Source organism: Aotus nancymaae, unplaced genomic scaffold (genome assembly GCF_030222135.1).
Source record: "Aotus nancymaae isolate 86718 unplaced genomic scaffold, 86718_ANA_hifiasm-v0.15.2.pri h1tg000011l, whole genome shotgun sequence".
Taxonomy (NCBI): domain Eukaryota; kingdom Metazoa; phylum Chordata; class Mammalia; order Primates; family Aotidae; genus Aotus; species Aotus nancymaae.
The window spans coordinates 43,766,261-43,789,996 of NW_026988422.1; the positions used below are offsets into that span (position 1 = coordinate 43,766,261).

Below are 23,736 nucleotides of genomic sequence, written 5' to 3' on the forward strand. Positions count from 1 at the left end.
CGACGCCATTTGCCGGGCAGTGGCGCCCGCCTTACCTGTGGATGCAGTTTCCATGGCAACGGGCGGCTGTCGGGCGGGGCCCGAGCTGGGTTCCCGCGGCGCCGCTTCCCGGGCCCTGGCGCCCAACCCCGGGCTGGGCTCCCCAGCCTGAGGCGCCGGCGTGGCACCTTTCGGCGTCACCGCTTCATCCTCCCCCTCCCCCCGGTCCCTGAGCCACTGGGACCCCGGGTAGGCCAGCGGCAGCAGCTCGTCCTGCGGATCCGGCGGTGCGGCCATGGCTGGCGTTTCCCGGCGCGGCGACGGCGGCTTGGCTGGGCCGAGGCGCGGTGGCTGCGCGGCCGCTCCCTGCTGCTGTCCCCGGAGGGACTCCGCGCTCCGGGAGGCTGCGGTGTCTCAGCGCCGCCGCCGCCTCTGCTGCAACTCCGCGGAGCCGCTGCCTACCGCTCTTCCCGCTTCAGCTCCTCCTCCTCCCCCCTCCTCTTCCTCCCGCCCCGCCGCGGCCGCTGCCTGCGCTCCTCCTCCTACTCCAGTCGCTGCTGCTGCCGCTGCTTCGCTACTCCCAAGCCTGTTATTACGCAGGTGAAAATGGCCTGCTTGGTCCGGGTCCTCCTGGGCACATCAGCCCCCAACCTGCAAATGGCAGGCCCCGGTTAGGGGATGTGCCAAACCCGCTCGAATCTTCCTCTCGTTTGGGGAGGAGTAAAAAAGGACTAGCAGGTAGAAGCAGCCCCCAGCAGCGTCGCCTTCCCAACTCAGAAAGTTAAGCCCCTACTGGTGGCCTGGGTCCCAAGGCAAAGAGGAAAGCTAGAGAGCTCAGGGCCACAGTTCTGAGAGTGACCAGTATCAGCTGTGGAGGGGACACAGGTCTGAGCGGGTAAGCGGTGGAGATGGGTTCTGGTGGCAGATGGAGACGAGGGAAGCTGCAACCCCGAGGTTAAATCCTGCGTTTCCAAAATGGGCCTGAAAATAGTGGACTAAAGGAATGAGTTATCAGGACAGCCTCCAAAAAAAGCTTAACAGATCTCACCCTCACCAGCCCTGAGGGCAAACAGGATGTCAATTGGCAGGACAAAAGCTGTACGTTTCCTTTCAGAAACACTGAGCCAAGGCCATCCTAATCATAAGCTGTCTGTGCAGTCTGTTGTATTTCAGAAGTTGGACATTCCATGAAGCTTGCATCTTTTTCTTTACAGTTCACTGTTATAAAATGGAAGAGAGTAAGCCAACAAACTCAAACTCAGAGGAGGAAAGTAACTTGCCTTATCAGGTATTATGCCTATATGAAGCCCATCTTTTCAAATGTCTTGTGCTTTATTGGTTCCTAAATTGTTTAATAAAATGATGTGCCTTTAAAAACTAAGATCCACTACAACACACAGGTTGAAGGAATAGGCTTGTCTGCTGTTTCTTCTCTAGGAAAGGTGGTCGCAGACGTACAGCACACTATGAGACTCTGTGGGACTCTAGGCCACCAGGCACATCTTGAGGATTTCATACCTGTCCACTGGTATGTTCAAAGGCCAACTTCAGTACCATTCAAGTGCTCCTCAATAGTGCTGAAAAAGCCCAGATTCTGCCAATCTTTTGTTCTGTTAGTGCACCAATGTTCAAAAGCTGACAATAAATTAGAGAAAAATCATTCACTAAACAATAAATATGGCCTCCTAAAGCCAGATATCCCTGGAGATCTGATGGTTGCCAAATTCTACATTTTTGATATACTCAAAATTATTTCTCATGATGGAAATGTTCCCCATCTAGATTGTGATTCTAGCTTTGCAGGTGCATACATATGTCAAAACTTATTGTTTACAGTAAATATGGGCAATTTAATGTGTTGTCAGTTATATCTCAATAAAGCTATAAAAAGAACTCATCCAAAAACAACAATATAATTGGTTATCATGAATCATAATAATTTTTAAATATCTTTCCATGATAAAACAAGAGCATATTTAAGAAACCATTAAGTTGAAAAGCTTATTCCACTGCTGTCTTTCCATGGAGCTTAATCCTGTCTTGTAATTAAGGGGCACTTGTAAGCTTTTTTCAGATCTATTATTTAATATTCCTGAAAGCATCAGAAATATTAGATGGGGATTTTTCATAGATGATACAACCTTAAGTGGTCATTGATGAGTACTAATATTTGAGAATTGCTATGCAAGGGAGTTATATACAAAATAATATGGAATATATTCTTTTGTTTCTCTGAGAAACATAAATAAAGGTATCTTAAAAAAAACTGGGAGACCTAAGCAAGACTCTTTGTTTCCTTATGATTAATCAGATCGGAAGTTTGGGGATATGATTCTAATTATTTGTCACATTTCTTTCATACTGATCAATGCTCTCATTGAGAATGTGTGAAGGAAATAGCCAGTTAAATCTATTTAGAGTGAAGTTATTAAAGGAAATTGGCCATTATTGAGAGTTCCATTTTGATAAATTATTCTATTTTACACTTCTGAAAAGGGATGTCTACATTATTTCAGTGTTAGCAATTTTCATTACTAACTTTCCTTATTAGACTCCACCTTTGGATGTATACAAATCATCTATTGGGAGAAGATATTTTCAGGTTTATGCTTTGACTTGAAAGGACTCCTGTGTTAGTATTATTTATTTTGCACTCCTCTGAACTGACAAAGCTTGACTAATTTGAAGATTTATGGGCAAAACACACAGTCAGCAATGGGATTCTGGGACTTGTTGCTCTTAAGTTATGAATTACTCTAAAATGCTTTTGAGACACAGAAAAAATAGGGCTGTCACTTTTAAAAGGTTCTTAGCAAGAAGAGTTGAGACAAAAGAACTGTCAGGTTTTGTCTTCAGCTTTTGTTTTTTGTAAAAGAAGTTTTGTTCATCATTTGAAAAGAAGGAATCTGGTGAGGAGCATTTATTTAGCACTAGCTTCTTAACTTAGTCCAATTCGTATATCATGGGGAAACAGGATGTGGGCACATACAGGAAGAGCGCCACGAGTAACAAACTTTAACCAAGATGAAATTCCAGCCTCAATATTAAAGTTACTTAACATCTCTACATCCCAGCTTCTTCAATTATAACCTGTAGACTTTTTAAAAAATTTCTGTTGGGTGCATACATAGTAGGTGTGTATATTTATGGGGTATATTAGATATTTTAATACAGGCATACAATGAATAATAATCACATCATGGTAAAGGAGGTATCCATCACCTCAAGCATTTATCCTTGCTTTGGGTTACAAACAATTCAATTATAATCTTTTTGTTGTTTTCAAATATATTGTTGATTGTAGGCACCCTGTTGTGCTAGTGAATACTAGATCTTATTCATTCATATCTAACTATATTTTTATATCTATCATTAACTGTCACACTTCTGTGGCCCCTACTCCCTACCCTCCCCCACAACCCTGCTAGCCTCCCAGCACTACTCTTCCTGCCTCTGGGAAACATCCTTCTACACTCTATCTCAACTGTTTTAATTTTTATCTCCCATAAATAAATTCCCATAAAATTCTTATGTGAGAACATAAGTTTGTCTTTCTGTGCCTCGGTTACATCACTTAACAAATGTCCTTCAGTTCCATCTATGTTGTGCAAATGACAGAATCTCATTCTTTTTTATAACTGAATAGTAGTCCATTGTGTATATGTACCACATTTTCTTTATCCATTTTTCTCCTGATGAACACATGGATTGCTTCCAAATCTTGATTAGTGTGAATTATATAGTGCTGCAATAAACATTGCAGTGCAGATATCTCTTCAATATACTTTTGCTTTCGTTTGGGTATATACCCAACAGTGGGACTGCTGGATCATATGGTAGCTCTAGTCTTTTTTAACTTGGTTAGATGACATCTTATTGTAGTTCTGATTTGCATTTCTCTGATGATCAATGATACTGAGCACCTTTTCATATGTCTGCTTGCTGTTAATTTGTATGTCTTCTTTTGAGTAATGTCTACTAGATATTTTGCCCATTTTAATGGATCATTATATTTTTTCTTATAGACTTATTTGAGCTCCTAATAGATTCTGGTTATTAATGCCTTATCAGATGGATAATTTGCAAATATTTTCTCTCATTCTGTGGGCTGTCTCTTCACTTTGTGTTTCTTTTACTGTGCAGAAAATTTTTAACTTGATGTAATCCCATTTGTCCATTTTTGCTTTGGTTGCCTGTCCTTGTTGGGTGTTACTCTAGAAATCTTTGCCAAGACCAATATCCTGGAGAGTTTCCCCAATGTTTCAATGTTTTCTTTTTTTCTTTTCGAGATGGAGTCTTGCTCTGTTACCCAGGATGGAGTGCAGTGGCACCATCTTGGCTCACTGCAACCTCCACCTCCAGGGCTCAAGTGAATCTCCTACCTTCAGCCTCTCAATTACAGGTACTCGCCACCATGCCCAGCTAATTTTTGTATTTTTAGGAGAGAAGGGATTTCATTTTGTTGGCCAGGCTGGTCTGGAACTCCTGACTTCAAGTGATCTGCCCATCTCTGCCTCTCAAAGTGCTGGGATTACAGGTGTGAGCCACTGCATCTGGCCCCCAATGTTTTCTTTTAATGGTTTCCTAGCTTGAGGTCTTATATATAAGCCTTTAATCTATTTTGATTTGATTTTTGTATATGACAAGAGATAAGGGTCTAGTTTCTGCATATGAATATGAATTTGTCCCAGAACTGTTTATTAAAGAGATCATTCTTACCCAGTGTATGGTCTTGGCACCTTTTTAAAAAATGAATTCACTACAGATTAATGGATTTGTTTCTGGCTTCTCTATTCTGTTCCACTGTTTTTTTGTTTTGTTTTTTTGCTTTTTAAATGGCAGTAACATGCTGTTTTGGTTACTATAGCTCTGTGTAGGTAATGTGATTCTTCCAGTTTTGTTCATTTTGCTCAGGATGGCTTTTGGTATTCTGGGTCTTTTGTGGTTCCACATAAATTTTAGGATTATTTCTTATTTCTGTGATGAATGTCATTGGTATTTTGATAGACATTTGATTGAATGTGTAGGTTACTTTTGGTAGTAGGGATCTTTTAACAATACTGATTCTTCCAATCCATGAACATGGAATATCCTTCCATTTTTTTGTGTGTCCTCTTCAATTTTGTTCATCAATGTTTTATAGTTTTTATTGTAGTTTTTGTTGCTTAATCACTTCTTTGATTAAGTTTATTCCTAGGTATTTTATTTGCAGGTATTGTAAATGGGATCACTTTATTGATTTCTTTTTCAGATTGTTTGTAATTTGCATATAGAAAGGCTACTTATTTTTTATGTTGATATTGGATACTGCAACTTAACTGAATTTGTTTATCAATTCTAAGAGTTTTCTGGGGAAGAATTTACATTTTTCCAAATATAAGATCATATCATGTGCAAAACAGGGATAATTTGACTTCTTCTGTTCTAATTTGGATGCCCTTTATTTCTTTCTCTTATCTGATTGTTCCTGCAAAGACTTCCAGTACTATGTTGAATAACAGTGGTGAAAGTAGGCATCCTTATAACATTTCAGATCTTGGGGAAAAGGCTTTCAGTTTTTGCCCATTTTAGTATGATCCTAGTTTTGGGTCTGTCATATATAGCTTTTATTGTGTTGAGGTATGTTCCTTCAATACCTAGTTTTTTGAGGGTTTTTACCACAAAGCGTTGTTGAATTTTATCAAATGCTTTTTCAGCATCAACTGAAATGATCATATGGTATTTGTCCTTCATTTTGTTAATGCAATGTGTGACACTGATTGATGTGCATATGTTGAACCATCCTTGCATCCATGGGATAAATCCCACTTGGTCATAATTAATGATCTTTTAAATGTGTTGTTGAATTCAGTTTGCTAGTATTTTGTTTATGATTTCTGCATCAATGTTCATCAGGGATATTGGCCTGTAGTTTTCTTGATTGATATCTTTTTATCTGGTTCTGATATCAGGGTAATATTAGCCTGGTATAATATGTTTGGAAGTATTCCCTCCTCTTCTATTTTTTGTAATAATATGAGTAGGTTTAGTATTAGTGCTTCTTTAAATGTTTGGTAAAATTCAGCAGTTAATACATCAGGTCCCAGACTTTTCTTGCTAGGAGACTTTTATTACAACTTTGATTTTATTACTTGTTATTAGTTTATTCAGGTTTAGATTTTTTTATGGTTCGATCTTGGTAGGTTGTATGTGTCTAGGAATTTATCCATTTCTTTTAGACTTTCCAATTAATTGGCATACAGTTCCTCATAGTAGTCTCTAATGATCCTTTGCATTTCTGAGGTATCAGTTATAATGTCTCCTTTTTCATCTCTGATTTATTTGGTCTTCTCTCTTTTTTCTTAGTCTGTGTAAAGCTTTGCCAATTTTGTTGATCTTTTCAAAAAAAATCAACTTTTCATTTCATTGATTTTTGTTTATTTCCATTTCATTTATTTCTGCTCTGATATTTATTATTTCTTTTCTTCTACTAACTTTGGGTTTGATTTGCTCTTGGTTTTCTAATTCTTTAAGATGCATTATGTTGCTCATTTGAAGTTTTTCTACTTTTTTGATGTAAGTGCTTATTGCTATAAACTTTCTCGTCAATACTGCTTTCAGAGTATTCCATAGGTTTTGGTATGTTGTGTTTCCATTTTCATGTAGTTCCAGAAATTTATCCCTTCTTAATTTCAATGAAAAAAATTAAAATAAATCTTTGACATGATTTCCATTTTTTTGAATTTTTAAGACTTGTTTTGTGGCTTAACATATGGTCTATTCTTGAGAATGATCTATATGCTGAGGAAAAGAATGTATATTCTGCAGCCATTGGATTAAATAGTCTGTAAATATCTATTAGGTCTATAGTGCAGATAAAGTCTAATGTTTCTTTTGTGATTACCTGTCTATATGTTCTGTCCAATGCTGAAAGTGGAGGGTTCAAGTCTCCAGCTGTTATTGTAATGGAGTCTGTCTCTCTCTTTAATGCAATTAATATTTGCTATATATATTTGAGTGCTCCAGTGTTGGGTGCATATATAATTGTTATATCCTCTTGATGAATTAACCCCTTTATTATTATATAACAATCTTCTTTGTCTCTTTTTATAGTTTTCATATTGAAATCTGTTTTGGCTGGTATAAGTATAGCTTCTGCTTTTTTTTGATTTCCATTCACATAAAATTTCTTTTTCTGTCCCTTCATTTTTAGTCTATGTAGGTCTTTATAGGTGAAGTATGTTTCTTGTAGGCAACAGATTATTGGGTCTTCTTTTTTAATCCATTCAACCATTGTACATCTTTTGATTGGAGAGTTTAATTGATTTAAATTCAGTATTATTAGTGATAAGTAAGGACATACTCCTGCGTTTTGCTTTCTGCTTGTTTTGTGATCTTTTCTTCCTTCTTTCCTTTCTTCCTGTCTTCCATTTAGTGAGGGTGATTTTCTGAGGTGGTATGCCTTAAATTCTTGCTTTTATTTGCATGTGTATTGTATGTTTTTAGATTTGAGGTTACCATGAGGCTTGTGAATACTATCTCACAACCCATTATTTTTAACTGATGAAAACTTAACACTGATTGCATAAACAAGCAAGGAGAAAACTAACAGAAACTCTACTTTAACCTCATCCCTCTGCTTTTTAATTTTTATTGTTTCTATTTGTATTTTATTGTACTATGCCCTGAAAATTTATTGTAATTATTTTTAATTGGTTTATTTTTTAGTATCTGTACTCAAGATATGCATAGTTTATACACTAAAATTACAGGGTTATAACATTCTGTGTTTTTCTGTGTACTTACTATTACCAGTGAGTTTTGTACCTTCAGATGACTTTTTTCAAATTAAAGAACTCCCCTTAGCATTTCTTCTAGGACAAGTCTGGTTTCGATAACATTCCTCGGCTTTTGTTTTTCTGGGAACATCTGTATTTCTCCTTTATGTTTGAAGGATATTTTTGCTGGATATACTTTTCTAGGATAAAAGCGTTTTTTCCCTCAGCACTTTAAATATGTCTTGCCACTCTCTCCTAGCCTGTAAGATTTACACAGAGAAATCTAATGCCAAATGTACTGGAACTCTTTTGCATGTTATTTGGTTTTTTTCTCTTGGTGCTTTTATGATCCTATATCCTTGACCTTTGAAAGTTTGGTTATTAAATGTCTTGAAGAAGTCTTATTTGGGTCAAATCTGCTTGGTGTTCTATAATCTTTTGTACTTGAATATTGATATCTTTCTCTAGCTTTGGGAAGTTCTCTGTTATTATCTCTTTGAATAAATTTTCTACCCCTATCTCTCTCTCTATTTCCTCCTTAAGGCCAGAACTCTTAGATTTGTTCTTTTGATGCTCTTTCCTAGATCTTGTAGGCATGCTTTATTCTCTTCATTCTTTTTTCTTTTGTCTCCTCTGACCATATATTTTTGAACAGCCCATCTTCAGGCTCACTAATTGTTTCTTCTGCTTGATGAATTCTGCTGTTGAGAGACTCCAATGCACTCTTCAGTATGTCAATTACATTTTTTTTAGCTCCAGAATTTCTGTTTTTTAAAATTTATTTCAATGGCTTTGTTTAACTTGTCTGATAGAATTCTGAATTCGTTTTCTGTGTTATCTTGAATTTTTTGAGCTTCCTAAAAACAGCTATTCTAAATTCTCTAAAAGGTCACACATCTCTGTCTCTCCAAGGTTGGTCACTGTTGACTTATTTAGTTCATCTCCTGAGTTCATGAACTGTCCTGATGCTTGTAGATGTATGTCATTGTCTTGACATTGAAGAGTTAAATATTTATATTCACAGTCTGGGCTTCTTTGAACCCATCCTTCTTAAGAAGGCTTTGCAGGCATTCAGAGGAACTTAGTCATTATAATCTAAGTCTTTGGTCACTGAAGCCATATCTGCATTAGGAGGCACCCCAAGTCCAGGAATGCTATGGCTCTTGCAGACTCGTGGAAGTACTGCCTTGCTGAACTTGGGTAAGATCTGAGAGAAGTCCTTGGATTTCCAAGGAGATACTCTTATTGTCTTCCCTGACTTTACAGAGTCTTTCTCTCTCTGTGATGAGATGCCTGGAGCTTGGAGAGGTGTCACACAAGTATCCTGTGGTCATCACCACTGGGACTGTGCTGGGTCAGACCCAAAGTCAGCACAGCACTATCTCTTGCCCAAGGCCTGCAATAACCCCCACGTGGCTACCACCTATGTTCACTCAAGGAAAGATGGCTCTACAACCAGCAGGTAGCAAATCCAGCCAGGCTTGTGTCCTTCCCTTCAGGGCAGTGAGTTCCCCCAGCCCTGGTAAGGTCTAGAGATGTCATCTGGGAGCTAGGGCCTGGAGTTGGGATCCTTAGGAATCTACCTAGTGCTCTATTCTACTGCAGATAAGGTGGCTCCCAAGCTGCAAGAAAAATCCTTTTCCTCTCTTCCCTCTCCTTTCCTCAAGCAGAGGAGACTCTCCCCATGGCCATCACCACCAGTGGCCCATGCCAAGTACTGCCTGGCTACCACCTATGTTCACTCAAGGACCAAGCACTCTTCATTCAATCTGAACTGAATGCTGCCAGTACTGAGTCTATCCCTTCAGAGTAGTGGGCTCTCCTGTGGCTTAGGGTAGGTTGCAAAGTACCATCCAGAAACCAAGGTCAAGAGGCAGGAACACCAGGAGAGATTTGCCGTTCTCCCCTGCTGTGGCCCAAGCTGGTACCCAAGGTGCAAGACAAAGTCCCCTTTACTCTTCCTTCTTCTTTCCTCAAGCAGAAGCAGTCTCTCCCCATGGCCACCACTGCTTGGAATGTGCTAGATAACACCTGAAGCCAGGTGTTTGAAGGATAAGTAATAGCTACATTCAGGTAAGTGAAGGAGTCAAGCAAACAACACATGCCAAATATTTGCCTTCTCTGGCTTATATTTAAGCTTATCAGAATCCAAACTAAGGCCCTACTTTTGAAACTTTTAAGAATGAATGCAACTGTGGAATCACTCCCACTGACTTAGCAAGATAAATGTTTGACTTAAGATGAGACTCATTCTGGTGCCTCAAATTTCTCTGAAATCATTCTGTGTGGAGTTGGTTTAGGGCTTAATTTGTCTATGTAGCATCCAAATCATTTTGCAACATAGTTTTCACTTTCTACAGTGTGTGGAAGCTCTTGAATTTGATATGGAAAAGAGGTCTCCATTTCCTAATGCAAGGAAGGAATATTTAGACTGACACTAATTTATAGAGGCTACAGGCTGGTGGCATGAGACAGCTGTGTTTTCTCCAGGACATCACTACAGCACTCATAAATGCCACACAACACATTTGGAACACACCAGGCTCCTTCTGTCTATGGAAGTGGCTGCTGTTTTTTAATCTGCCGTCTAAGGGGATAAAGCACAGATGCTTCTAATGTCCTCCAGTAGAGGGTGGGAAGAAGAAAGTTGGCCACTTTTCATTGAACCTAGTTTCTTTTTTCTTTAATTAATTTGTACATTTCTATAAAACTGCAAATATTTTTTATTTCTTTGGGCAAAAAAACCAATAATTTAGGAAATCTGTAATTTGAATTATCCATGCTTTGGGCTCACAATAAAAATGTCTAAGATATTCTAAGCTTGAGAAGCAGAACTAAATTATATATGCTATAAGTAAATTGCTTATGAATACTTTGCAGTTTACAAAGTATACACACATACAGATTTCATTTAATATATACAGTTTTCATTTATAATTTGATGAGAGGTATGGTGTCTCATGCTAATTTTAATATTCATTTATTTAATGACCAATGAATTAGAAGCTTTTTCATGAGTTTCTTGTTAATTTGTATTTTCAATAACAGTATTACCAAGAGAACTTATATAGAATATAATTTAAAGTGTATACTTCAGTGATTTTTAGTATATTCTTACAGTTGTACAATCATCACCATCATTAATTTTAAAACATTTTCATCACTCCACAAAGAAACTCATACCCATTGCTAGTCGTTCTCCAACTTCACAACCCTAAGTCCAGTCCTAGGCAATCACTAATCTATTCTCTGTCTCCATACATGTACCTATTGTGGACATTTCACACAAATGGAATCAGCCAGTTTAGCCTTTTGTGACTGTTTTTTCACTTATCAGGATGTTTTCAAGGTTCACCCATGTTGTAGCATGTATCAGTATTCATCCATTTTATTGATGAATAATACTCCGTTGTATAGTTATACCACAATTTGTTTATCCATTCATGAGTCAATGGACAATTAGGTCTTTCCACTTTTTGGATATTACAAACGATGCTACTATGTATACATGAGTTTTTTTGTGGGCATGTTTTCATTTCTCTTGGGCATAAACCTAGGATAAGAATTGCTGTGTTGTATGGAGACCGCGGGTTCAACCATTTGAGGAACTGCCAGACTGTTTTCCAAATCAATTGTACCATTTAAAAATCCCACTGTTAGTGTATGAAGGTTCTAATTATTCCACCTCCTTGCTAACACTTGGTATTTTCTGTCTTTTTAAAAATAACTTAGTGGGTGTGAAGTAGTATCTATTGTGGTTTTGATTTGCATTTCCCTGACTACTAATGATGTTGGGTATCTTTTCATGTGCTTTTTGGTCATTTGTATATTTTCTTTGGAGAAATGTCTATTCAGGTACTTTGCCTATTTTTAAATTGAGATGTCTTTTTATTATTGATTTATAAGAGTTTTTTTATATATTCTAGATATAAGTTCCTTACCAGATATATGATTTGCAATTTCTTTCTCCCATTCTGTAAACTGTCTTTTCATTTTCTTGATGGTGTCCTTTGGAGCACAGAGTGTTTAACTTTTTATGAAGTCTCATTTACCTGTTTTCTCTTTTGTTGCTTATAGACTTTGTGTCATATCTAAAAAAAACATTGCCTAATCTCACCAACTTTTATGATTTACACCAACGTTTTCTTCTAAAAGTTTTATAGTTTTAGGTCTACATTTAGGCCTTTGATCCATTTTAAATTAATTTATGTATATCATGTGGGTAATTTGTCTTTCTTACCTTGTGAGTTGCCTTTTGTATCCTGTGCTTACTGTCCCAATCAAGTATCATTTTTCTGTTATATTTCTAAATGTTCTTTGTATTGAATATTGTCATTTATGTTGCAAATATTTTTCATATTTTATTGCTCAGGGTTAAGAAAACCTAGATTCTTATAAGAAAAATTCAGAGACTTCTCCAAAGTCACATGCTTAATATAGCTGTTACTAAAGTCTAAGTCTTGTGACTCTGCCTCTTGATCCCTAATTTAAAAATCTTGAAATATTGTAATCATTGTTTCAGTTTTTATGCAGTATGCCATTAACAAGAGCCTCGCTCAACAAAGCTCCCAATAAACTACAAAGATAGTCAAGATTTGTGATCACAGACCATACCCAAAGTATTCATAATTTAAAGCAAAACACCAGCATCAAGACCAGGGATAGAAACAATACCAATGTCCTGTATGGAAGTCAGACCCGGGGAAGTTCTGAGTTAACATGGGAGGAAAAAAAAAAAACAGTTTTCATCTAACTTTAAACTGCAATAGTTGAAACCTCAGACCAGTGATTAAAAGCTCATACTTTATGGGGTTAATTCCAATTTAAAGGGCTCTGACCTTAATTATATGGCCCCAACCTCTCCTGGGGAAAATTCTATACCATCTTTTAAGAGTCCGTAGTCTTTGTCAAGTGACATGGCCTCCCTCATCTTTGGGCCTAATAAATGTTAGAAACTCCTGGGTCCCTATAACTTCTTTGGGGTTAGGACAGTCTAAGGTGTAACTGTTTTCTCTCTCCTCTTTCTTGGGTCCCTTTATCCATAAAGCTGGCTTTCCATCCAAATTTAGAGACTAGGCAGGACTGGGCTGTAAGTAAAAATCTGAAACAATACTTGGTTGAAGCTTAAGTTTAGAGTGCCAATGAGATTTGGGGTAAATATAGATACAAAAGTACAGAGTCAAGATGTATTTATAATTCCATATGCACCATAATACATATGGAAAATATTATAATTTGGCCACTGGTATCATAGAGCAGATAGGACTACTCAAACTCTGCGCTTATATGCCCTTCTGAGTTGTACTGAATAGTTGGTCATTTTTCCCACAGTGGCCCTATCTGGTTACAGGTACAAGACAGTGATATATCAGGATAAGCCTATCACAATTGGGAAAACAGCCTCTATGAAAGTCCTGATGGTAGCAGAAAGTTCTAAACAAAAGTCTTTAGCATGAAGATAGTCCAGAAGACATAGCACAGTCAGTAATAGGCAGAGACACTTTGGGTCTTTTTCATTTAATTTGAAGAAATAAAAGGAAAGAGAACATTGAACTTTGTCTCTTTGAAATGGGCAAAGCATATTAGAACTTCAGTCCAGAGGCTAGCTTTATTTTGAAAGTGGTAGGCCAGCTAAGTAGGGAAACAATTAATCTACAGAAACATCTAGATGACCCTCTGGAATAATATTGTTTTAACACAGTCATGGCTTCCTGTGCAACTTAATTTTGGGGACTTTAGAAGGATCTCCCTGCTAAATGTTGCTCCTACTCTAGCCTGTCATTTGTCATGGAAATTCAACATTTTGACTTTATAGATTTGGTAGATTCGTGCTGTTATAAATGGCAGGCTCCTTGGGAAAGGTACTCAGCATTCATAGTATTAAGATCTCATAGTAAATTATTAGGCAGCTGTACTAAGCTGAGTTTAGAGTTTGGTAAGGGAAGAAGACTAAAGCCAAAGCATTTCACACCACACAAGGAAAATCGCTTGGGAAACTGCAATCACAAGCCCTTGAGAGCCAGAGAAAATGTTTCAACTTCTTCAGGACTGAATACATTTTGACAAACTGTAAATATGCTCAATAATCCTTGAAGACTGTAATAGGGTAATGGAAGTTATCTCTAGGGTTCTGAATAAGTTTATTTTCTTTAAACTTTTTCTTCTTTCTCGAATTCTTGAAGAAAAAATAAGTTACTCTAAAGATGTCTTAATCAGCCAGCATCCTTTAAATATTAATACATTTTGCTTATAAATTATACCTATAAGGTCATCTTCGACATCAAAAATCAGTTCATGAACGGAACACTACAGGCTGTCAGTAAGCCAATGACAATAAAGATCATGCATTTGACTACATCAAAAAACACCATTTATACCTTTTCATGAGAAATGCAGTTCTAATGCCTAAATTTAAATTCCACTACTTGAAAACAAAACATGAAACTACATACATAGTAGATTACCAAATTATTTTTTTAAGGCAACAGGTTTGTAAGATTTATGGGAGGTATGTAATCAAATGGTAGACTACTTACAATCTGATGATACTGTTCTTTTGGGATGTTCAGCTATGAAATTGTAACTTCCTAACAACTATAGATCAAGTTTCTTGAACAGTTCCAGCAACATATTTTATTTAATAGTTATTATTGCCATTTGATCATATTCATAAATTTATTGGATACTTCCTCTGTTAGTTAGCTTAGGATAGGCTATGCTCCAGTAACATATTAATACTGAAATTTCAGTGGCTCAACATAACAGAATTTTTCACTTCGACTCACATCTAGTAAAGTTCAGGGGGAGCTATGATCCACAGGGGCAATCAGGGACGCAGGCCTGCAGAAACTTCACCAACTTGTAGCCAAGCCATCTGGAACACACAGTGTTGTAGAAGGCAAAGAGGGAAGAAAGAGTGGAGAATTCTCCTCTGTTCCAAAATACCTCAAACTGGAAGTGTTACACATAACTTTTATAGACTGTTGGCCAAGACTAATCATGGACCCTGAATTGGACAACAAAGAATGCTGGAGAATTAAAGAAGTTCGTGGAATGTTTGATGAGTCTTATCAACTTTTTTCAAATATTTATATCAGGCACTTTGGGAATACAAAAATGAATCAAAAGAGTCTGAACTGTTTTTCAGATGTTTATAATCAAACCATGCAAATAAAATGTGTATATAAATAATTGAAATGCAATTAGAAAGTCATAAGAACTAGGAAAAAGTCAGAGAAAAGTGTAACAGCAGGTCAGAAACTATAGAGATTACTGCCACCTGAAGAGGTCAAGGAAACCTTCATGGGACTAGAGGTATCAGATTAGACTTTGAATGATGTAGGATTTGTACATAAGGATTTGATGACTGGAACTCACTCTGGTCTAAAGGATCAGCAAAGGCATGGGAGAGAGAAATTAGAGGCATTTAAAGAGAAGAGTAAGTCAGCCTATTTTTTCTACAGCAAAAGGTATGCAAAGTGGAAAATAAAAATAGAAAAATCTATTGGGTCAAATGTGAATAACCTAGAATGCTAGATTAGGGTGTTTGACTTGTTTGTGAAGAAGAGCTTAAATGAGAGATATAACAGATATTATTCAGAAATGGACAGAATTAATTAGTTAAAATGGATTGGAGGAAAAGAAAACTAATGGTAGGGACACCAGCTAGCAGGCTACTTGAAGTTATTTTTGATGAAGGGTATTGAGAGAGAAGAAATAATTATCAAAAGGGGAGATAAATATTAGAAATATTTCAATTAACAGAAGTTGGTACTTGAATGAATAAAGGGAGAGTAAAACTTGATCCAAAGGCATAGAATTTAGGAGAATCAGAGTTCATAAATATCATTAACATACATAAAAAACATTAAGAGAAGCTGGTTGTAGATAAATAATGAGTATATGTTTATACACATAGAATTTAATGCAGATGAGATGCTTAGGTGGAAGTAGCTAGCTGGCCACTAGAAATGTGAAAGGGGGATCAAGGTCAAAGTGGGTAATTCGGATTTAGGAGTCACTTGGGTAGAGAGAATAATCCAAATCATATAATTAGATGAGTCTGCCAGAGAAAGGACAGTACAGAGAGAGCTGAGAAGTAGGCCAATAACATATCGTTATAAAAATACATATTTAAAAGCCCAAAGAAAAAGAAGAAAGAAAAGACACCCAAAGAAGCAGGAGGAAGGCACAGCAAAGGGAGGAGTTTTAAAAGTGGGCGTGTTCAAGCAATGTTTAATGCCGCAAAGAGCCTGGAGAGCATCATGACTAATCAAAACCATTGACTTTAGCCATTAGGGGTTGGGGAGTATGGAGTGGGGTAAAGATGACACCTGCTTTAAGATGTAAAAGGGTAAAGTGGGTTTTTGGAAAGGGAGAGGAAAGTGTATAGCCTAAAGGGGTGGGGTGTGAGGACACAATGGAATGGGAAAAACTGTAGATTCAAGAAAGAGAAGAGATAACTGATGAAGCCAGTGGATAAGAATGGAACCAGCACATGGTTTTCCTCACCTGACATACTCATCACCCAAAAAGAAGCAGCTACCAACTCATTCCCTTTGTCCTTGCCTACATCCTAAACCATTTCATTTGAATGAACACTTGCTGATATGTTTCTGCCTTTCCTAGATCCTAGATCCTGACTTTTTCCCCATAGCTTTGAAAGCTCTCTGTGCAATAGATGCTTGATGCTTGTCTCCAGTGATGACTCTGGCCTCCCTCTTGGTTCACAGCTCACAGTAACCCTTTGAAATTTGGCAATTCCATCTTAACTAGGAAAACACCCTACCCCATCTAGTCTCACTGTGGGACCTCACGCTTGGTACAAGCATTTGAGGGCAAGGATTAAATTTAGGATGTAGAAATTTTAATACTTTTCCAGAGATAGAAAAAAAAAAAAAAACACAAGAGAGATGAAGACTGAGAAAAAGTTCAAGCTGGAGATGGGAGGTTTGTGTCAGATGGCTTATAATTTTCAGTGAAGTATAAGGCAGAGTCATCTATAAAGCATGAAGCTGGCAAGGGTGGGGTGTCAGGAGAATAAGAAAAGTTGCATATAAGTCTCATGTATGTAATTTCTATTGCTTTTTCCAATTGACTTCCATTTTAATTTTACAGTACATTCTTACTCAGATCTGCTAGATTCTAATTCTTCAAATGGAGAATTCCAATATGATTAAAGGGCTTTCTGAATGTTCTCTATCCAAGGCATTCTAATGTGTTCTCTATAGAAGAAAATAATAATGAAATGAATAATCAACTTGAACATACACAAAGCGTTTTAAGATATTCTATTTCTAAAAGTTCTCAGTGACTCCAGTGGAGTTTAATGTTTAAATGGCCACAGTAGCAATCCCACTACTTCTAGATCTTAGTACAAATCATTAACCAAAACAAGCTGACAAAGGAAACCGTGGGAGATTGACTTTCCAGATGGACGAATATTGAATTGGTTAGGAATTCTGAAGTCAGGCAGGATTTGAAAACCTGTTGCACCACTTGCTAGAGAATAGTTTAGCAGAAGAGAATTGTGACAACCAGCTTCCTGGATTCAGATTGTGACTATTCAATCTACTCAATATGGGTAAATTACTCCCCAAAGCCTCAGTTTCTGATGAAATCTATAATAATAATATAGCCAGTTAAAAAGCAGTCATAATGTAGATCTTATAGGACTATTGTGAAGGTCACATAAAACAAGCCATAGCATAAATAAGCCATAACATAGGGTTATAAGCATGAACTCTGCAAACACTGCTTTGGTTTGAATACCAGCTTTACCACTGTCTAGCTGTGAGACCTTAGGTAAGTTACTCTCTATACTTCAGTTTTCTCATATGCAAGATCAGAATCTTCACAGAACTGTTGTGAAGGTTGAGTGAAATGATAATGGAAAGGACTTAATGTAGTGTCTGATATATAGTGTTTAATACATACTATGTATTATCATTATGTAAAGTATTCAGCACAATGCTTGACACATAGCACTCTCAGTTAACAGTTCTAAATTATTCTAAAAATAAAGTTTTTAGTGTCTCTTCAAGACGATTTTGATCCAGTATTAAATATTTGACGATCAAGCCTGCTTGATAATGCCAGTATTTCAAACACCATTAATGAAAGGCATCTTTAAATATTTGCAGCAAGCTGGACTCCTGAGAACTAAATTCTCTTACAGCACCTGAGCAGAACACACATAAAGCACAAACGGCTCTAAGATTTTAAATAGCTACTCTGACATGAACAAAAAAAAAATGAAGTAACTGCAAGCTAGAGAAACGGCATAAAAATCAATGAATACACAGCCACAGGCAATGATGTGCAGCTTGGATATAAAATGCTAAGAAACAGCAGTGCTGGGCAGATCTGCTGAGGGCACACTGCCAGGAGCACTATTGTGAAAGAGCATTGTGAAGACTGATACATGTTGATTAAGAGTTATTCTGGTCTCGTAAAAATGAACTTCTTCCTGTATGTTGTGTTAAACAGGGTATCACTGAGTTCTCAGATGTCCTTTTTTCTCACTAATTTGCATGCATATTTTACAGAGGTAACTGGTATATAGTAGATACTTAATATATAATGACTGAATAAATGAATGAAGTATGAGGAGTTCCATAAGAACAAGACACATTGGGAATCCTTTAGACTAAGCAGGATCACAGAATCCTTAGCCTAACTCCTCCAAGGGACCCTCCTCCTCCTTATGAGCCCTGGAATATCAGCCCAGGGTTTCCAGAAGGCACCTCTAGGTCCTGTGATATCCTGGGTCCTTTGACCCATATTTTCCTTCTGGAGATGGGATGGCTTAGACTTTGGCTCCCTATCCCTGCTTTTCCTGGTTCCTCCCTTAGATATGGCTTCAACCCTGATGATTTGGCCTTGTCTCATCAACCTTTTTTCACCTTGCAAGTCTTCTCTCCTACTTCCCAGATAAACCTGAGTCACTAGTTCTCCACTCCTGGGCTTTCTGTTCCCTATGTCCATTACACACGGGATAGAGACTGTTGTGCGGCTATGGCACCTGCAGGCTCTGGGATAAACCTCTCAGACTGTCAGTACATGCCATCTCTACCCTTTAACACCAATATGCACAGAGGAAAAGAGCCCCCAGCCCAAGGACATGTAGAAGGAAGGTCATAGCAGTCTTAAATATTTTGAAGACTGAAGTCTATCACATTCTTCTCTTGATTCTCTTATAATATTCCCCTTTAGTCTTCCAAAGGTATTTGAAAGAAACAAAGACTCTGTCCAACCTCTTGACATGACTGTAGCCTTAGCTACAATCTTTGGCCTACATTTCAAATCACTTCACCTCAGGTGACAAAGTTTGGGCTTCCTCATAAACCACCTCTTCAAGATAGAGAGAGAATTTTAGAACTCCAGTGATAATAAATATCGTCTCCTGCTTGACTGCAGTGGAGAATCTTCCACAGCTAAACTGGGGCCGATTCTGTAGGATGCCCAGGGGTGGTGGCTGGGTCGGAAAACTTCAGTGGTGATAGTAGAGCCATATCTTAGTTGTGGCCTAGATTGCTTATTTAATGTAGTAGACTATGTTTGGAATGGAAGAAAGCCACCTAATGAGTTTCGGGAAGTTCTGAACTGTCAGTCCATTTGGGCCACTTAAGTGGAGATAATTAAGATTCTGTCCAGATCACTGTGCCTACTGATTAACGCTGATTCAACACCCCTTAAATACTAGCTCAGGTGTCTACATAATTATTCTCAGACTTGATGGCCTCCTTAGGGGCCCTCTTAAATTGATATGCTTAGGCTAGCCTGCGTCCAGCCTTCTCTTCCTCTTTGCATTTGGACAGCCAATCACTATGCCATTTGCAAGCCCCAAGTGGAGACAGGGAGTAGAAAAAAAATCAGCTTTGGTCAATTTTGAGGTCCCTACCAAAGTCTGTCTCATCCTGGAGCCACTAGCACCTGTAACTACTGCCCTGCAAGTCCCCTAACAGGTTCTACCAACCGCAGCATCCTCAAGAACTATAAACTTGGGCTGATACTCAATGACCACATATATTTCTACTCGTGTTTCTCCCAATGTTATCACATTAAAAAGATTCCTTGAAGCTCCATGCCCACTGCACTCTATGTGAATGATTTCCCTAGGAATCAAACACAGCAGTACCCTTTGTTGCTCCACTGATGTTAAAACCATTGATGGCCAACCTTGAGAATAAACTACTTATGATAAATATTTATTTTCAGCAAAAGATTGTCATATATCAAAAGACTGAATGTATCATATATACCACAATTTTCTTATAGGTCTCAGAATTTGTAGTCTGTCCCAGAGCTAGCATTTTGCTCCCCTAGTGAGGCCTGTGGGATTCCTGGACTCTATCCAGAAGCCAGCAGCCAAGCAAAGCCTTCCTGAAATATGTGGGAAGTACCAATACTTCCAGTACACTTGTAGTACCATAAACACTATCATCCTGGTGCCAAGAGCTGCATTTCTGATGGGATGTTTCCATCCATCCCACAATAAGAGATCCAGGTACCCTGAGACTTCCTTCCAACCAACCTATGACAGTGCCCCAACTGAGGATATGTTTTGATACATATTGAATTGGAGTTTGCATCAGATTATAGATGACTGCCTCACAACTTCAGGCACCTGACCTGCTCTCCCTTATAACCCTAAACTGCTGCTAGCAATGCTGGCTCTTTGCTGAGTTGAATAATTTAAAATATAAGACTGTAAAGGCCAATTATTCAGAATAACAAGACATTCCATGATATGTGTGATTGGGCAGGCCACTGAATTCCAACAGTCCTTAATACTTTTGGAGTATGTGAAATATTATGGGATAGACATGGAACATGTATGTAATTTCCACCATATTTCCCCATCCTGACTTCCAAGTTCACCAAACTGCTTAAGGAAACCAAGCCAAGCATTCTAAAAGACTCAAAAGGCATTAAAAGAACACAAAGATGATCTCTCCTGCATTTATTCTAACACATCCTGGCTTTCAGGGTTTTTCCCCTCCAAGTATATTTCCCGAACACACAGTGGAGGAATGTCTCTCGAAGTATGGTCTGGGGACCAAACTACATCAGAATCACTTGAAGTTCTTGTTTAACATGATTACTCCTGGGCTCAACTCCAGAGCTACTGAATCAGATTCACTGGAGATGGGCTGAGGAACATGCAATTTAAATAAGCACCTCAAGTTATTTTTATATGCACTAAAATTTGAAAACCGTAGCTGTGGCAGCATCCTTCCTAAATCAGCTCTGACTCAGCATTTTCACAAACCTATTCTGCAAAATCACCACACTCTAACCTCTACCCCTACCCAATTACCCAGTCAAAGTTATATCATTTGTGAGGGCAAGTTCTTCAGCACAAATCCTGAAAGCATTATTTGGAAGAGGGCCATGTTTCCAATAATGACAACAGACTGTTACAACTGACAGAAACATCCAATCACCCAAAGATTAAGCCAAATGTCCACTCATTGGTTCTGAGTCCCTCCTGGTGCCACATATAGTTAGGTAGAGAGAGAGAATTCTTTGTAGCTAGGAACCCAGAAAGACTGCCAGAGCTGGGAGTTTTTAATATCAACAGGCAGCTGGGGGAAATGTGACTGGGTATTTAGAGCAAGGTATGGTGTTAGAAGAGGTGAGACCGAGTAATGAAGAGACACTGAGGACAGTTTAGGGCAGAAAGAAGGCACTGAATTCAAGGAACAGAAGAATTCAAGGAACAGGCTAATGCAGAAAAAGAAGGCCATATTAACACACACACATCAAGACACGGTAAGATAGGCAATTGTGTGACATTGATCAAAGCAGAGGAGGTTGTCATTTAGGCAGTTCTGTATTATAGTTTTTAACTAAGTGAGCTATAATATCTCATGAAGTGAGGGAGGCTTCCGGTAGCTAAAATGCCTGTAAGTATACACCATGATTTATATCTGCCTTCTATTCAAAGTACCCACTATATTAAGCCAGGCCAGAAACAAAACCCAAACTTATGCAGAAGAAAGAATTCTTAAGCTCATGTCACTGAAAGTTTCCTGAGCAGTCCTTGCTTCAGGTTCAGCAGGACTGACATGCTCATTAGGGGTAGGGATTTATATTAATCTCTCAGACAGACATTCTTCCTGTAGTAGATGAAATGACAGTTGGCAGATAACATCTATCCCACCGACTTAGTCCAGCCAGAAGTAATAGAACCATCTTTGCTGATAGCTCTGAGATGAATGTCCTGGGGAACCTCTCCATCAGCCCAAATTGGGGCATATGTGCACTCATTTAGGGTAGGCGCGGTTATAGTGTAAGGCAGGGTGACAAGCTCATCCCAGAATGCATGGGATTCATCCAGTTTTAAAACTGAAAGTCCTAGGTCCAGGAAACCCCCTCGGTTCCAAGTGAACCAGAAGACTGGTCACCCTAGTGGAGTCAGCCTTACTTTTTTTGTCTGGAATGCGTTCTTAACAGAAAAGAGCACTTCTGTTACAAGATGAAGAGTTGAGAAGGGCTGAAGCAGAGGGAGTATTCACTTCGCCCAGCCCAGGCCAGATCTATCTGGTGCCTGGGTAGAAGTGTAGGAAAAGCCCCATCCTGCCCAATTCTTGATTGTCTTTTGGATCAGGCTGGGCCTGTGTGACTAGCCAAGGCTACCACTTCCTAGTGCTTCAATCCTAACAAGTTCACCTAGGGCCCAAGGTTTCTCTCTTAGGATTCTTTGCACCCTCTCCAGGACTTTACCTACTCCTGGTTCCTAGCCTTGATCTGACTCTCCCCTTTGTGACCTGGCAGCTTGCTTTTTGGTTTCTGTTCCTGTGCTTACCCTGATTTCTGGCTTCTGTGTCTCTTTACTTCATAGTTACTCTGATCTGTCTGCTCCTCTGATGCCGCTGCTGCATCAAAGCTTGGATTTGGCCTGATTTATTTTTTTTTTTAATTTTAATTTTTTTTTTTTTTGAGACAGGGTCTTGCTCTGTCACCCAGGCTAGGGTGCAGTGGTACATCACAACTCACTACAGCCTTGACCTTCCAAGCTCAAGCAATCCTCCCACTTTAGCCTACCTAGTATCTGGAACAACAAGTGTGTGCCACCATGCCCAGTTAATTTTTTTATTTTTTATTTTTTGTAGAGACAGAGTCTTACTATGTTGGCCAGGCTGATCTTGAACTCCTGGACTTAAGGGATCCTCCTGCTTCGGCCTTCCAAAGTGATGGAATTATAGGCATGAGGCACCACGTCCAGTAGCCTGATGTTCTTTCACTAGGGTCTTTGTTGCTATTTGCAGCTAAGATTTGCCAATGCCTCCCTACTCACGCAGTTCACCACTGCCCCCACCTGTTTCTAGTTGGAATTCAACATCGGTGTCCATCAAAATCTGTGCTAAATGTTGAGGTGGGAGATTAATCCTTATACTCACAGCTCCCCATTCTCCCACCTTACAATTCTGCAATGCAGGTACTTTTATTCCTATTTCACAAATGAGGACACTGACACTTAGAGGAGTGAAATAATTTTCCCAAATTCACAAAACCAGTCAAATCAGAAGTTAGAACTCATACTCTAGAGGTCTTTTTACTATACCATGATGACTTGATCAGATAATATAATGGTAGTAACTAGTTCAAGTAGCAAGGTCACAAATGATAACTTCTAAAGACTATTATTTTTTAAAGTTCTGGTTAATGTATATATATCCTTGTATTTTTGCCACTCAATAATGTCAAATATGTGATGTTTTTTAGAATTTTTAAACTAATTTCTACAATTTAAACAGTAGCTAAATTATTTTAAGATATATTTTTACATTATATTCCAATAACTAATAGGATACCTTCTAGGCCTACAGTTCTATACTGATTCACTCTCAATTACAAATATTACACTATTTCCCCTCATCAACCAAATATTGTTCTAAACAAGCAGTTCTCAGTGTGTGACTGACTTTCAGGATTTGTGAGCTATTTTCACAATAATATTGATGTTATTTGCTTTTTCACTCTCATTGTCTCA

The 23,736-nt window shown here is 38.3% G+C and overlaps 1 protein-coding gene across 3 annotated transcripts in view; it reads right to left on the reverse strand.

Moving 5' to 3' along the window:
- RTN1 (reticulon 1) overlaps positions 1 to 23,736 on the reverse strand; it is a 390,244-nt gene that overhangs the window by 289,761 nt on the left and 76,747 nt on the right. Inside the window, exon 1 of one of the 3 annotated variants that reach the window (XM_012462413.2) lies at positions 36 to 421. The exons of the other annotated variants lie outside the window; for them this stretch is intronic. Coding sequence (XP_012317836.2) covers positions 36 to 276 — 241 coding nt within the window. The 5' untranslated portion in view covers positions 277 to 421. Of the gene's footprint in view, positions 1 to 35; positions 422 to 23,736 lie in introns of those variants that run through there. 3 annotated transcript variants of the gene reach the window in all.